The sequence below is a fragment of the Nestor notabilis genome, unplaced genomic scaffold, assembly GCF_000696875.1.
Source record: "Nestor notabilis isolate BGI_N333 unplaced genomic scaffold, ASM69687v1 scaffold3612, whole genome shotgun sequence".
Taxonomy (NCBI): Eukaryota; Metazoa; Chordata; class Aves; order Psittaciformes; family Psittacidae; genus Nestor; species Nestor notabilis.
Genome location: NW_009917751.1, coordinates 6,074 through 23,506, shown reverse-complemented (window position 1 = coordinate 23,506; position 17,433 = coordinate 6,074). Strand labels below are relative to the sequence as shown.

General features: G+C 38.7%; 1 protein-coding gene across 1 annotated transcript in view; it reads right to left on the bottom strand.

Moving 5' to 3' along the window:
• LOC104401711 (ADAMTS-like protein 1) overlaps nt 1-17,433 on the bottom strand; it is a gene marked incomplete at its 5' end in the record, with an annotated part of 37,037 nt that overhangs the window by 14,274 nt on the left and 5,330 nt on the right. The window contains 4 exons of the mRNA XM_010009384.1: nt 4,218-4,356; nt 5,246-5,357; nt 13,406-13,563; nt 16,549-16,623. Of these exons, the coding sequence (XP_010007686.1) occupies nt 4,218-4,356; nt 5,246-5,357; nt 13,406-13,563; nt 16,549-16,623 (484 nt within the window). The remainder of the gene's footprint in view (nt 1-4,217; nt 4,357-5,245; nt 5,358-13,405; nt 13,564-16,548; nt 16,624-17,433) is intronic.

Genomic DNA, 17,433 nt, shown 5'->3' with positions numbered 1-17,433 from the left:
ATTAACAACCCCAAAGCACATTTTAATTTAAGTTTCTCTTTGCTGATACCTGCCTCCCCCACCAACCAGTAGGAGTAGTTAAGTGAGAATGCCAAAAGAAAAACTTTGATGAGTAAGAAGAGGAGTCTTTTTTCTGAAGAACTTATTAAACTGTGGATATCTGAGAATTCCTTCAGGTCTGTAAGTGCTGAAAGTCTTGCTTGAACTAGAGATTTTCCCCCGAAACTTTCCACAGGTACTAACATTACTTCTGGTGGCAGGCTTACAAATAATGCTCTAGGCAAATTCCAGGATTTTTGCCTGTGCAGACAAGACTGGCACTATTGGCAAAGTGGTAAAAAGAAACCCAAATGTTAGAGGCTTGCCCATATGAATTTTTTGAGACAGTTGCTTCATGGCGTTCGAATATTTGCTGAAGATGCCTTTATGAATCTTTATACACCATTGAAATCTCCCAGTAAAAGCACTGGGAAATTTTGTGACTAAGAAAACCCCACATTAACATGCAGCAGAGATAGAAAAAAATAGAGGAAATTGGTAAAAATGCAGAACAGTGCAGCTTGGAATGCCGCTTAAAAGCTGAGGATGAAATCTGGAAGCAGCACTGATGTTGCTCCAGGGAATATCCCAGTGAGTAGAAGAATGATGAGTGGAGTAAAAGCTTTTTTCAGATTTGTAAAAACTGCTTTTTGGAGGAATGCCTTTGAGTTATGAAATAAATAGTATCTTCAGCTTAGAACACCACAGAGTTGTCCTAAGACCCAGCTAAGTCAAATCTAAATAGACTTTTTCTCTAAGCATGAAAAAATTCTATTGACCTTTCATTAGAAGATATCAGGACATGAGAAGGATACTGGTGATAGCTATAATGCCTGCTCTAAAACCTCCAGTCTGCAAAGTTTTGGATTGTTAAAAGATTTGCAGTTAATTAAATATGTGAAATCTGAATGTTTGATTTTGCCACATAGAAAGGGAGTGGACTAGATCACACTGGGCACTACATCAGTCAATATTAAACATATATTTTCCAGTCGAGTATGGATTTTTGTAGCATCTTAAAGAACTGTAAATAAACAGAATGGGTTTTTTCTGTCTTTCTAAGGCAGGAGATGGATCCCAAAGAGGGTTGATGAGAGAGGCTGAATTGGGCATTTTTAGTGTGTAGGGATGAAAGGGACTCAGTGCCATGATGTGCAAGACTCTAAATACTAGCCTTACTTAGTCAGACAGGCCACCACCTTTACTTAACCCAGAAAAGGAACATGTGTAAACAATATATGATTGATAAATAACCTTCCACCCACTGCCTCTCCTCTGAGTATGTGAGAAACTGGGTTTGCAGAAAGAGAAGTTGATTAATTTTTCACATTTGTTCAGTCTAAGCTTTTTTTGCGACTCATGATGCCAGCAATGCTGCTAATTATTGCCATAATAACCATAATAAAGTAAAATGTCTATATCCACTAAACCTAAAGAGGCAACTAATTGCAGGCCCACACAGTACTCCTGATATTCATTTAAACTTTTCTGTTAGCCTGCTCTTTGCTGAAAATTTTATTATAAGTTCTCCTACAGTAACCCCTCTCAGTTGCTTTAGTCAGTACCACTGTGGTCTTCCATGATTATTTTCTGTGGTGTTCATTGACACACCATAGAAACAGTCAGCAACCACTAATCAGCTATGCCTCAATGGAAAAATTAACATCTTTGTTTTACACAGGCAGAGCAGAGCGGCTCCCACACAGCAAAGACATTGCAGAGCTTGCTCACTCACACTTCTGACCCCGTTGTTCTGCTTCACCTACCCTCTTCCTGACCATAAGAAAGCATCAAGATTCCAGAAGTTACCACAGATTTCCTCTGGTTTTCTGTCTGGGTTGTTGATTCTTGAATTCTTTACAAAGGCACTTTTGAAAATAATCATTTGCAATTTGGCATTCCGTGAGGATGTTTCCAAAAAGCCAATTCCCCTCTGTTACTGCTTGAACCCTGGGACACCATAGTTGTACTTCTAAATAACTCTCCTTCCCCTCAGGGTCTTTATATCCACAACTTTGACCTGTTACGTCTTATATAAAACAAAAATTGCTTCCTGACATCTGTCCAGCTGTTATTTTTTTCCTCCCTCTCTTTCCTCCCATGTACCATGCTGACATCTGTCTTACCATTTGAGAATATGTCATTTAAAGTTACCGGGAGAAGTATGGAAAACATCCATTGTACAAATTCCAAAGGCAAATTACATATTTGACTCAGAACTATTTTTTAAAAAATAGCAGCTTAAGCTACCCCCCCCCCCCCCCCCAAAAAAAATAAACCAAAACCAAACCCCAACAAAAAAGCAGCTATATAAAATTACTTTCTCATTGGTACTGCGAGAGTGAATCTAACAGACAGGTTCTATGTCAATACACATCTTTCAGCAATCTTTTATCTGAGATGCTGATATTCAGGTCTCTTACCTGATCATACCTGGCTTCTACTTTACTGACATAAGTCTCAAATGATTCAAAGAAACTTTTGACCTAAGAAAATCATTGAGGAAAAAATGCAAGAGCTTTACTATAGTAAGATTTCTAGCTGCAACTGTTTGGGGGTTTTTTGTTTGTTTTATTTTGTTTTGTTCTCTTTTGGTTTGGTTTGTGGAAAGTACTAGAACAAGAAAAGCCAGATACTGAACTTGAAAAAGTATTGTTAAAGGAAAAAATGCTCTAACTGAATTGTGGGAAAGGAATCTCTTAGTTGAAAAATCACTTCTGAGAGATTCTCAACAGGAAATACTTCTCACAAAGTGCTAGTGAAGCTGCATTTTTAATATTATATCCTTAATACATCCTAATGAACTGTATGAGAAAGTCTATAACTTAAAGAACTTACAACACACCTGAAATAATGTTGGATTTTGAGATCTGATATTTCCAGTTTTTAATTATAGGACATTTTCACTTCAAATTTAAAACTGTATGAGAACATGTCTGGCTTTTAATTATTTGCAAACAGAAATACTCTCTTGTAATTCCTTTGTTCTGGTAAACACATTTGTGTTTACCAGAACAAAGGAACATAAAATGCCATACACTCTGGGTAAACGTGCCTTCAGTAACAAAGAAACCTGAGTGTTAACTTCAGTTATGAAAAGTCAATGAACTTCAATGAAACTTTCTAGAAGAGGTAAAAACTGTCTCGGGCTTGGAGCAATTTGTTCTGCTCTGATAATGCCTAGCTAGTCTGAGGCTGGTATACCTGGTTTGGTAAGCAGCCATACTCAGTCAGGTGGAAACATTGTCCCATAGGTCCCTAAAGCATTATTCTCCTGGCTAGGACATCTTTTTCCTGTGGCAACCTCCAGGAATCTGAATGGCCATACCAATTTTTTAGGTAACACTTGCTTGAACTTACTTTATCACAAGTAGTCTAGAAGGAAAGGAACAGGTAAAAAAATGGCTTTTAGGGCACCCTTTCATGCACGACTGCTGTGTTGCACTTGACCATTTTTTACCAAAGCCACACAAGAGGACCAACAGGTTTAGATTACACAAATACATGCTTGTGGCTTATGAGAGACTTCACACTGACCTGATGAAGTTCAGGGGAATCAGCCCAACAAAGTACCGGTCCTTTTTATGATATTGTTCCTTTTCTTATAAATGGGAAATCTCGCTCTATGAGCTCCCTATTTTTTACCATAAATCCTCTGAAGAAGTACTCTTAGCAAGGGAGCAGAAAAGAGTCTGTTTTGTAGGGTGAAAGGGTATTGGTGCTTAGAACAAATTACCGCATTACATTCTTAAAAGCTGCCATGACTGCAAGTATTCTTTTCATTAGGAGAAAATTTAAAATAACCCATAAAAATAATATTTCTAATTGTAATGAAAACCATTTTACAACAACATTTTACACCAAGAGAATTTTTTCTATCTCACTAACACTTCAGAGACATATACTGATCATGGGATGGTATAATGGACAATTTGTTTTCTCACACTTTATAATGTTTAATGAGGCAAAACACCATCTGATAGGAAGAAACAACCATTTCAAAACAGTTCCTGCAATGGGGAGGCGCTAAACAGAGATTTTTTTCTACCCAATACATCTTCAGGATGAGAAAGACATTGAATTACATAGGCTAAACAACACTGTAAGCAATAGCAACAGAATGTTTTCCTACTTTTTACTTTAGCCACCAGTCTCTTTTAAAATTAGAGCTGACTGACCTTGCAGGACAAGGATCCAGATTACACTCCTGAAGTCTTGGCTTTGGCTTGATATTTTCAGGGTAATAGTGACAGTATTGATCTGCTACTACCCGGTTGCTTCTCAAATCAAAACATTCAGCAGATGTTAGTTGATAACCTGCAATACACAGTGGAAAAAATAATATGTGATGTGATGGCATTCTTCCTGTCTCTCTCTGCAGTGCCTGTAAGTTCCATGATCAAGGACTTTTCAGTCTCACGTTCTGCCGTGAGCAAGGGCACAAGAAGCCAGTAGGGAGCAGAGACAGGACACCTGACCCAAACTAGCCAAAGGGCTACTCCATACCACAGCACGTCATGCTGAGTATATAAACTGGGGGGTGTCACACGGAAGTGATCGATCACTGCTCTGTCAGTGGATATCTGTCAGTGGGTGGTGAGCAATTGCACTGTGTATCACTTGTGTTTATTGTTTTTTTCTTTCCCATTTTGGTTTTATAGCTCTCTCCTTGTTATTTCCCTTATCATTATTATTGTTGTTGTTATTATCATCATCATTATATTATTATATTGTACTTTATGTTAGTTATTAAACTATTCTTATCTCAACCCATGGGTTTTACATTCGTTCTATTCTTCTCCCTATCCCGAGCTTAAGGGGATTAAGGGCGGGTGTGAGCGAGTGGCTGCTGAGTTACCACCTGGGGTTAAACCACAACAGTCAATAAAGCTGCTTGTGGGAACAAGGACAAATGGAGATATCTTCTGATTTCAAAGCAGCCCCAGATCCCATCAGCCTTTATATTTGACAGTGTAGCATGAAACGCAGTCATGGTTATCAAAATATATTTTATGTACAGAGCCTGGTATGATGCTAAAAAAATCTACAAACTACTATCACTGCTGCTACATCCCTCCCTTACTTCAGAAGTACCTACTTTCATTTTCAGATTTTGCACCTTTTAAAGGTGAAAATCTCAGTGCAGAATCTGGGGCAGATCCTGTACACAGATGACTGGTTCTGGAATACAGTGGTAATTCATTACCTCCTCCACAGGATGCTGAACAAGGAAAAAAATCAGTTTCCCTCCATCGATGAATGATAGGCTGATAGTAGATAAACTGAACTGAACTGTCGGCAGCACCAGCATAGCGGATCTGAAAAAGATGTAACACCAAAGAGTGAACCTGACATAACTATTGGAAAGAAGCATTCTGCCACATGCATCTTGCAGTTTTTGAGGCATCATGCAGCTACATGAAATACCAGAGTTATTTTGCAATAGAAGAATGAAATTCACAAAACAGAGTACAGCTTGATGGCAAAATCTTGGCTGCAAAACAGTCAAATAAATCTCTGGGCATAATCAAAGGCATTTCTGACCATTCAGAAACCATGTTCTGAAATAATGAATGCATGGTAAATGCATGGTTAGTGCTACTGAATAATTTTGTGGGAATAGATGATACAGGCTGATCTTTAATCCATCAGAAAATCAGCTACCACTACCTGCTATCCCTGCAACACTGACATGGATCGTAGATCATTAATATTCCCCAAACACCTTCTGAGACCATGCATAATATATTAGATAGTTCAGAGCGAAAAATGGGAGGCTGTGCTGTGGGGAATAAAAAAGCAGACGAATTCTAATTCAAGAGGTGAGGTCTCTATCTTATTCTTCTTTGTGGTAGTCTCATTATTATAAGGAATTCTTCTGCTTACTTCATTCTGGCTGCAAAAATGCTCCTTTCAGTCACAGGCATGGACTTTTGGCTGGAGCTAAGTAAATCCTTGGAAATCATTATTTAGAGCTTACAAATACTTCCAACTTTCAAGCCACCTGAGCTTCACTATGCTTCTAGTACTTTGTGTTCCGAATAGATTTCCCATGTAAACAAGAGTTTGTAGTGAAAGAAATACGATAAGAAAAAAGACCTTCACACTGCTAAAGCCGTACCACTTCTAACTAGCCCCAGGAAAAAACCCTCCCTATTTGGTATCTGGGCTGACTAATACAGTTATGGGGACTTCAAAATCTCTGCAGAGCATCCCTTGTCTTTATCTCTAAGCCTCTGCATGAATAGCTGGCAAGGGAGGAACAACAGTGCTGCTACTAAAAGCTTCTCCTAGTCAATTATTTGTCCTAGGATATACCATATTTGTGTGGCACTTCTGCATCAGTGGCATGATGCTATTACTGGATGCAAAACTGTCAAACTGCAATCAGAGAAGACGGACCCTTCTCGAGTAGCAATCCTCCCTGCTTTTTTTTCAGACATCTTAAAATGCTTCATCACTGCCTCCTTTTTCTTTTCCTATGTTTTGAACACGTTTTCCTATGTTTTGAACGTTGAACACGTTGCTGCTTTGGGAACACCATTCTTCAATCTGTGTTCCCTTTTCTGTCTTTCCAAACACCAAGAGACATGGTCAAAGAGTAGACTGTGAAACAGAAGCAAAAATACAATAAATTAAGATGAACAGTGTAATCTGGGTTGTTTGTTTTGTTTTCCTCTGTAGATGGACAGAAACATGACTACAAATCAAACTATGTCTTGAAGAGAAGGACAAAGGCAAAAATACTGCAGGTTATCTTGATGTCTGTAAGAGATCTAGCCCGCTGAGACTAAGGCTACCCTTTTCTAATTTGAGTAAACAGTGACATAAATTCCCAACAGAAAAAAAATACAGCTGTAGCAATACAGCTTCTTCAGCAGATGGGAGGCCTTTTGCATGGATTAATATCATCTGAGACTGTGTGTCAGAAACAGGATACCTGATTCCTTGTTCAGGGATGGTGCATTAATCACACAATTCAGAAGGGCCTTTCTGGCCTCATGAAAGCCTCACGCACTCCTGGGAAAAATGTACTGTTGTGCTGGAAGACGTTTGGGGGGGTCTCTGATCTGAATGTGCAGAAAAGTATTCACTGGGAATTCTGCTCTTACTGTTTGTTTTTCAACTATCATCAGTGATTCTTAAACTCAGAAGATCTACTCGGCAGTACGGTCTTCAGTGAATCATGAAGAACAGACCAAGAGCTCACACAGAACCTACTATAAAAGGAAGAGGAGGAAAAAGCGTTCACATTAAAAAAAAAAAAAAAACAAAAAAAAACCCGTAAAAATAAAATCAGGAGCACAGAAGAGTGTCTCTCCTTGAAGGCTATTCCTGCATGTCTGCAGAATTATCTGCCTGTTTCAACACAGAGAAAAGACAGATGTGCATCTTTTCCAGCCTGACGTAGAAGTCACACATGCAGCCATGATAACAACATAGGTGGGAAACAATCACAATGAGCCGCAGCCATGAGCTAAAATGATGCAAAACAAGCAAATCAAAGAATCAGGCACAGTTTAATTTATTTTTTTAAGGAGTACTGTAAGCAGAAGAGGAACAATATATGGTGATTCCACACAGCAAAAATTTCTTTTTGATTTTGTTTGACAGTTTGTTAAAGCTGAGATCTTGATCCAGGAGAAAACATTAGCGGCTTCTTGAGCCTTGCAAAACTCAAAGTGAGAGCTGATAGCTAAATGCTTTAAGAAATATCCTGGGTTTGCTGAACAGGGCCAACTTCCACACCTTGAAATACTCTCTGCTCTGGAGTATGGTGAATTTTTTTACCCTTACAGCATTTGCAACATCCTGCTAGCTATGAGTAATGCCAGAGCTATAAAAAGAGATGGTCAATGCTTGAAAATCTTTAGTTAGTCTTCTAACTAACAGTGATTTTTAGCAGTCATTTTTGTCACTGGATCAGAATAAATGGCAATTGTTCATTGTGTTTGCAAATAAAATCCTATCTAAATTTACAATAGCAGACAGCAGAAGTACTCCAAACTCTCAAAGCACTCAGCCCTGCATGTCTGCATTGCAACCTCATAGAGAGTATCCTTGAATTCCTTTAGGTTTTGGGGCAGTTTGGAGTATTCCAAACACCAAAGCAGCCCTCACCACTTTGTAAGACCCAAGAGGATATCACCAGTCTTACAAAGAGTTGGTTAAAATTAGAGTCCTCAGACTATCCATCAAAAATTAACTGTCTATCCTACAGTCACTAGATACCTTTTTTCCTTGTAGAAAGACCTTGGGGGAAAAAAAAATCATCACTTGTACCCTGCAGGGGGCATTACAAGGATGCTGGCTGTAATGATAGGGCAAGGGGTAACAGAATCAAACAGAGGAGGTTTAGGTTGGATATACAAAGGAAGTTCTTTACTGTGAGGGTGGTGTGGCACTGGAACAGGTTGCTGAAGGAAGATGTGAATGCTCCATCCCTGGCAGTGTTCAAGCCAAAGCTGGACAGGGTCTTGGGTGGCACGGTCTAGTGTGTGGTGTCCCTGCCCATGGTAGAGGGGTTGGAACTTGATGATCTTAAGGTCCTTTCCAACCCTAACTATTCTATGATTTTAAATAATTTATATTGAATAGAAAAAAAAAAAAAGTAGATATGAAACAGAATCTGTACATTGTTTTCAAAAAGACTGCTACGTGGCCTTCCATAAATTGTACTACATTTGCCAAGATACAAGAAAAATGGTAGAATTTTTCTAAACTTGTCACAAGATGTAGTCAAGATAAATAATGACTAGGTCTTTTTTCAGGCCGGTCATTACTTGTAAGCTTGATCTAGACATTATTACAACAGTTACATAGTTTCTGGGAATCAGAATACGTCATTTCTATGACTACTACAAAAATAAAGTATTGGATGCAAACATAGGTTGATAAAAGCTAGCGATACAGACGACGTTACAGAAGTGCTTCCAGCTAGGTCCAGTCTGCACTCTACAGACATGACCTCAGGAAGACACATATCTCAAGTAGTACTGTTTTATGATGAAAGAACTATATTCTGTTAGTCTCCTAGATTAAACAAAGTGTTTTGGTCATTTGACCTTGATAACACAAAAATTGACTCAGTCACAACCAAACTTTTCTGTGTGCTCAACCTAAATTCAAGCTCATCTGCTTCTGGAGCCTCATTCAAACCCTGATCTGCCAGTACTTCCAAGACTAGATCCTTCACAATTTCCTGCCTGACCTGCAGCCTTCTCCCAAACACAAGGCATAATCTCCTCTGGAAACCCTTGCCAGTATCAGAAGTAAATTACAAAGAAGATCCATACTGTCATCACTACCAATTCTCGTATGGTAATCTCTCTAAAATTCAACAATGAGCCAGCCATGAACAGTAGGCCCTTGCTACCAGAGCAGATCTGCATCTTTTGGCTTCTGCCCTAACATGAGTATTGAAATAATTTCTCATTTTACTCCACAAGGTAAATCACTGTATGGTCCTTGTTCGAAAGTGATTATTTAATCCAGTCTTGGCCCCAGACTGACAAGGCCCATGAACCTCTCTGCCAGCTGGCTGCCTGTACATGTATTATCTCCTGCTTGCCCTTGCAAATCCCAGGAAGTTTAGTCCCAACCTTATTTTCTTTTGTTAACCTGTACTCTAATCCAATGCATTTCTCTTCCCAGCAGTTTCTGCCAGAGCTAGATTACAACAGAGATAAGAATTATCTGGCTCACTCTAGAGCACTGCTTAACTCAGCATACATTTCAAAGGTGTATTTTATGACTTTTTGGACAACTGGTGTTTGAAATCCTAATCTGAGCAGTAACTGCACATGGGAACCCAGTCTGCACCATTTCTAAATCAGCCAGCAGTACCCCCAGGCACCCACACAAAAAAACCTAACCCAAACAGTCTCTTCTGGCAGCAGCCCTTAATCAAAGCTTGTCAGCCCTAGCAGTACAAAAGACAGTATCAATACAAATCCAATCCTAATTCAAATACCTCTGACAGCCTCCAGAGAAGCATTTATCCAATCCATCCCTCTACATGCTTGATGCAAAATTGTTGGCCCGTGCAGGTCCGACGAACAAACCTTCATCATGATACCAGGGACTGAAAATCAATGTAAACCTAGGCTAGTCTATATCTAGGCCAACAGTGGTTTTTCCTCCAAACCAGCCCCAAGCCTGTCCAACACCCTTTTCTAGACCTTTTCTTAAATCCACTGGTCTTTGCTGACTTACACCTCAGCCACAGGGCTAGGGCCCTAGCTATGCAAAAAGCACAGCCTGTAAAGCAAACCTTAACAGCCTGTGCTTTGCCAGCCCTAACCCTTCCCTGGCAATTCCTACCAGCCTGTTAACTCAGGTCATTCATATTCACAATGCTGATTGCTTTAAATAGTCAACCAGCGATAACTGCTAGCATTACATTATCCACTATACACCCAGTTGATAATACTGATTCATCCTGCTCAGAGGAATGCAGATGTATGACATGAAATAGTTACTCCAAGTTTCTCTATGTTGTGTCTGAAATGGACATTATTGACAGGAGAGACTTTTTAGCACAGGCAGATGAATTTTCCTGTGCATATTTGGCAACACAGCAGATGAGTAGCAGCTCTGCCAATAAAGGACAAGTCCCACTGTGTGATATTACTGCCCTGTTCTCTAGAGCACAGTGTCAGCCAGAAAGATTTCCAAATGAAACTGACCTTCATTTCACCAGGATTTTATCAAACGTAACATTTTTTTCTTTTAGAAAAAAGGTGTTTCTATTTACACGAATCTGAATTTTTTATCAAAACATCTAACCAGTGAAATAAACAGAATTTAGGAACAAAATTCAAGTGGAATTTAAGTTTGCTGGCATTTTTTCCAGATGTTCTGCCTTTCAAACATTAAAAGTTTATAATAGGAATATATAATTGTCAAACTATGACTATAAGAAATAAAAACATGAAAAACTCCATTTGTTCTATTTTGAGATAACATCTTAATTTTTTTAAAATGAGAGATGTTTTACTGTTTTTTGGGTTTTTTTTTGTAATTTATATATCTTGTGAAAAGATTGCGTGCACCATTGATTATTACAAAGTCAAGAAATATAGCAATTATACAATTCAGCTCACACAGAAACAGCATGAGGTTTCTTCATACAATTTTAAAGCACTCTATGTCACCAATAAAGAAACTTAAATGTCAAGTCCCACATGAAGTTTCTACTTCTGAATTATATCCAGGTGTCTAACTTGACATCTCTGAATAAGAACATTCAAGGTCAATTGAAAATCATTGTAAAAGTCATTCTGAAGACAATGATTCTAAAATTAGAGTTTTTGCTACACCTACAATTTCATGTACATCTTTTTGCATAAAAACTGCTTTGTCCCAGGAAATTAAACCTGGACAACCAGAAAAATCCCACTTTGTAAGGAAAACTTGCTAATACCACAGAGAAGCCTTTCATTTGATTTTTTAAAGTACTTTACCTTCACAAGTTGAAGGCAAAACAGTCATGGCTATAGTAAGGATGGAAAGCAGTTGCCAAGCCTGACATAACTGAGAAATATGCATGCATTTTGGTTCTCCTGTATTAGTCTTACTTGTATGTACACTTCTATATCCAAAAAAATCGAACAAATAGAATATTCAGAAGCTAAAACAATTTGTTAAAAATAATTAAATAGCATAGAGTATCTTTGTTGCATGACGTAATATCTGTAAAGTATCTTCTATAGATGTTTATTAAAAAAATAACTGATTCAAATGCAAGGAATTTTTAAGTGCCTCATCCAAGGCAAAATCTAATGCTAACCTTAGAAAACACAACTGTGAACAGGGCTTTTGTTTATGCATTTTTCTATATCCACTTAAGTCAACAGATATGCCAACTGCTGAGCCATGCTAGTCTGACTTTCAAAAGGTGCAAGCACATAACAGAACTAGTAAAACAGTTCAACGTCCACTCAGCAGTGGCTGTTCCACCTGTGCCTAATCCACCTTGCTCTCTCATATTGGTCATACAGTCGTCACACAAGTAGGGTACTGCCTGTAGTTTAACCAGTGGTTCTTATCTTGCTTTGATAGAGAAGGAAATGCAAGCACCAAGTGATAAAGGTTTTTTCCCTGTTATAAAAGATAAAAGAGGAAATACCAGAAACATAGCCCAACCCCGCTGTTACCATTTCAGGGCCATTGGTATACATGACCATTTGCCCCCAACAGGTATGTTCTAAATAACCAAGCTACTTTGCATTCATAGACATTACAAATAATACGAAGTGAGCAATACTGATTACATCCCACTGATGTTCATCATCTGTAATATAGGTGAAAGTGTTTTAGGCATTTTGAATTGACCAGCATCTGTTTTATTAAGGCATTTTCATTCTGATCTTCAAAGAGAAGAGAATGCATTCTTCAGGTCAGGCTTCTCCTTGTGAACCAGTCCTGATAACTTCTGTTTGCATTTTGTGCTGCTAACATACCAAGATGGGTAAGGGATACTCTATAGGGCTCTGCTACTTCCCAAGCTAACCCATTCCAGCCCAGCCCAGCTTAACCCAACCCAGTCACATATTGCATTTTCCAGTTTGTTGTTCAAACTTCTAGCTGCTATTAAACCAAATGTCATCTACCTCTGGGGCCCATGGTGAAAAATTTATGTAGTCTTGGATGTCCTGGAAATGATGCAGGCTTTACAGTTTTACAGCTGAAATCCTTCAAGTTCCTTGGATCTACTGGAAAAGGATTTATTTTATCTTAATTCTCAAATGTTCATTTTTGTATGTGTGTTTTCCCACAGAACATGTGCATTGCTTCCAGCAATGTGTTTTATATTACCTGGAAGAATAGAAATGCTTTAATGGGAGGAAACAATTTTATTCTTATTGCCAGTGCAACACAAAGCAGAACTTCAAAATGACACCATGACTTCTCAAGCAAAGTCATCCCATTTATTTTCGAGCTTGGGACCTCATCCTCCATTCCCTTACAGTCTTCTGTGCAACACTAGTATAAACCCCAGAAATTATGGGCCAAACACACAGACTTTCTTTCTTTTCACTTGTCACAGATGAAGCAAGCTGCATGTCCCTGATTTATATGCACCTCAGTAGCATATACAGAAAGTATCTGCCTTTTCTTGTAATGAGTTCATCTTTCCTCTTTAGGGCACACATTGGATATGCCTTTCTTGGCATAAACTCAGTCTTTTTTCCCAAGGAGTGTTATCAGATATTTAGCTATAAAGAATTCCATGTAGAGTTCAAGAGCTAGGCTTTCTGGTGTTTACTGGAAAATAAAGGTCTGGGAAAACCTCTTTAATCATTCTAATACATCTTCTCTTAGCTTATGTTGCTATAAGAGGTCAATGGCCAATGACCCTTACCTTGATAGTGAAGTCTGCCATGAGAGGCCCAGGTATTCTTAATATCTCCTTGTCAGAAAACTTCTGGAAGCTGATGCTAGAATTCTCCATGAGGAAGGAGCCTGTGGAGCTGAGGCTATTTTCACTCTTCACACCTTGGAGGGTCTTGGTTTCCAAATCTGACAAATGCATATAAATTAACTGGAAACTAGAGCATCATAATTTGTAGTAAGAGCAGGAAAATGCCCTAACACAAAACAGTAGTGGTGAAGATTTGCCTCCTAAATTAGTGATAATGCAACTTTTTTGTTCTTTTCCATGGTTTATTCACATTCCTACACCTTCTTGTTCATAATTTCTCCTCCATCTGCTTTTTGGTTTTGTTCAACCCTTAGATTTCTAGATGCACATTCATGTCCTCTAGGTTATGCTTTTACTCTCTTCCAGACATATTAATCCATTCCTAGTTAGGCATATTTGCGGTTATTTAACTCACTCTTAGTAAGTGATTTTCCTTATGTGGAGCATGACTTAGACCTTCACCCATGAGTGCTGGCTTTGTTAAGTTGCTGTTCCCTCTTTCAATTCAAAGGTCGGTCACTAACTACATGTTGCTGTGGCAGACAATTAACTGAAAGCAAGACATCCAGGAAAGAAAATCAGTATGACTGCAATCCTTTCCTCATCTCCAGAAGTAGTCTGATCCATCCCAGCAGAATAAGAAGAGGATTGCTGAACTCTCCTGAGCTCTCCCTCTGAATGTCTCTGCATCCACAGATCCCAAAAAGTGTGGCATTAATTAAGATACTGCTTGGTGACAGTTTTAATTACTAAATAATAAAAAGCATATTAAATAACTTATTAGATAAAGAGTCAGAAAATAGATCTGTTCCATCATCTAGCCAACCTCCCTACCAACTCCAAATTATGTTATACGGCATGTTCACCAGTAACCATTTTGTGGTAGTTATTTCAAAATGACAACAGATTTCATCATAGAGGATTGCAAAACTAATGCTTTCACATGTACTTGTGAAATTATGCATGAAATCTCCCACACAGAGAGGAAGCTAAGCGAAAATCTTAATTAGATGGGGACATGCTATTAATCTGTGATGGAATAACAGTTTCAGAGACAGTAAGCGGGAAAAATGTTTTTATTAGCATGAATTAAGTTGTTAATCGGGGGAAAAAAGATAATTGCAGTAATGAGACTGCTTTTCAGGATGGCTTATGGTGATTATTTCATGAAGGAAGTTGCTGAGGCAGTACTCTAAGAATTTATCCTGTATTAATGAATTCTTTCATTTTCAGTGAGACTAGTCTCCTCTGTGAATCAGTTGGCCATGTATTTATTTCTGGACAAGACTGCATGCATCAGGGATAAAGATGGTTTTAAGACTTGTGTATATATAATCGGCCTCCTGTTAACTTCTCCCACAATCAAAGTTCACAGGGCAAAATACTCCCTCCCTCTCAACTTATTTTAGCTCATACATATATAAAATCCTTTGATGGGTGAACAGAAAGATTCATGGAGACATCTGAAAGAAGAAGGAGATGTATTTGGAGTTATTAATGTTTACACAGAGCAGTTAATCTAAACCTCAACCAGTGTCTTGGGCAGACCTCACTGATTCAAATCTTTTTGTTGTAAAATGCAATATGGCCTGAGTGAAGACAGCTTTAGATTAATCTCTCCTGCTAAAATCTCATTTCTCTCTCTCTCTAAATTGAGTCTTATAGCTCAATTTCACTGAAAAAATAATAAAAGTATGACATTTTTCTACCTTAGAAGAAAGCATCTATATTGGGGAAGAAGACAGGAGAGAAAGAACGAATGCAAATCATTTACTGGGAAAGCATAACAATCATTCTAGAGCAGCTCAGGAATACCCAAAGGGCCACTAAAAAACTGAAGCGCAGGCAGCATTTGAACATTTAAGAAAAACATAATATATTTTTTCTTAGTTTATAACCTGTAATTTGCTGGTCTTTATTCACAGCCCTAAATCTAAAGAACCATCAAAAGATTATGGTGTGCCCACTGTTTCCTCAACACAAGCAGTGAGCTACAGAAAAGGACTGATAAACCACCCCTCATTTTTCCATTCAGTAGAAGCTCTTTGGGTGAAAGAAATCTGAGGATGGGAATAGTTTGTTGTTTCACCTCCTTGCTGACACTAATGCTGACACTATTTATACTGACAAGCTTAAAGGACTCTAACTAGTCTGTATTGCAGGAAAGTCCTATTACCTTTTGGAAAAGGAAAGCAGGAAACCTACTTATCTCACAATAATTTGTGCTTCTAAGAGCTTATGAAGTCCAGTTTGTGTCTTTTTTGGCAGTAAATCCCATTTACCAACACTGTAGTGCTCATTTGCTGCTGATGAAAAAAGGAGCAACTTGTGAGCAGCTACTGCATTATAAGGTCAAAGAGAGGGATAAATGGAGTTTTTATTTGTGAAATAAACGAATTTGCCTTCAGCTTTCCCAGAGTGTTCTCAAATACTGCAACCCTTCTCACAGAGAAGAGACGTACACAACTGCTGGGATACAGAGCTCCCTATCAGCCAAAGCAGGGAAGTGATTTATCTACTAAGTGATGAGCTAGTAGCATTCAGTGGTCTTAACTCTGGCAATAAGTGGTATCACTACTAAGGAGCAGGGTTTGTCTTTTGCATGCTGTTTCTGATCTTTAGACTGAATTTGTGTGTGTGTGTGCATGCGTGTCCATCTACAGCATAAGAGAGATTATCAAAACAGAAACATATGTTAAAGTCATGAGCAGCTTGGTGGCTAAGTTCTGCTGTAGGGAAGCTTATACTTCACTGTTCTCAATATTTCTTCACTCAGTGGGACATATTTTATTAATTTGTAACAAAAGCAATTGGCACCAAGTGAGCCAGCTGAAGGATAAGCAAACAGAAATGACTGAGAAATTATGTAGGGGCAAACAATTCTGCAATGTTGGCTAAGCTCTGCTCTGAAGAGTGTGTACCACTGATGTAACTAGGTCCTTGGAGAGCTTCTGAGGGCACGACTCATCCCTGTGTCAAAATCAGTGATCTGAGAGAGGGAAACCAGATACCACAGTGTAAACAGAGCACTGCGGGTTAGCAAGACTTTCATAAACAAATGTACACTGACTTCTTCTACTTACATAAATGATCGGGTCCTTTCAGCATGAGGCGAATTTGCCTGCTTCCATAGGGAATAGTAACCACCGTATCATCCACTGTGGGAAGGCAAAAATGCAAGGAGTAAACAAGCAAAGAATTCTCATCTTGTTTTCAAATAAGCAGTGAAATAGGTGCTTACAAGGCAGTCAAAATAAAAGCTTTTGGACCAATTAAACAACTCTATGAATTATGGGAGAACATCGCAAATCTGTAAAAGAACTCTTTAAATGTGTTAAGAACATTCTACCTAAAAAAACCTAAACCTGTTGGTTTTCTTTATTGTCAACTCCTTCACAATCATTTCTGGATTTCAATATCAATAGCTTTCTATTTTACCATGGGTCCACTTAAATCTCTTCCAAGACTTTTGAATTGATGTTTGTTGTGAAGTAGAGAAGCATAAGCCTATTCTGAGGTTAAACTAGAAAAGCCCATTTTTTTTTTCCCAGCTGAACACTACAGCTTCTTCATGACCCTGTCCATGCTATGTGATGATCTCCCACTGCCCTCAGGCACGCCTTCCATTCACGCCTTTTATTTTAATGTTTAAAAGGGCTACAATTCTGCTTCACTTTCCACACCATTCCCTTTTGAGGATGTCCCTGGAAAAACAGAAGCCCATTAGATTGTCATGTAAACAGGTCTTACAGAAGGATCTTGCACCTCTGAAGCCCTTTTAAGCTCTGCCAACTGGATTGCTCTTGTGAGACCTCACTTGGAGTATTGTGTACAGTTCTGGTGTCCTCAACATAAAAAGGACATGGAGCTGTTGGAGCATGTCCAGAGGAGGCCACGAGGATGATAAGAGGGCTGGAGCATCTCCTGTATGAAGACAGGCTGAGAAAGTTGGGGCTGTTCAGCCTGGA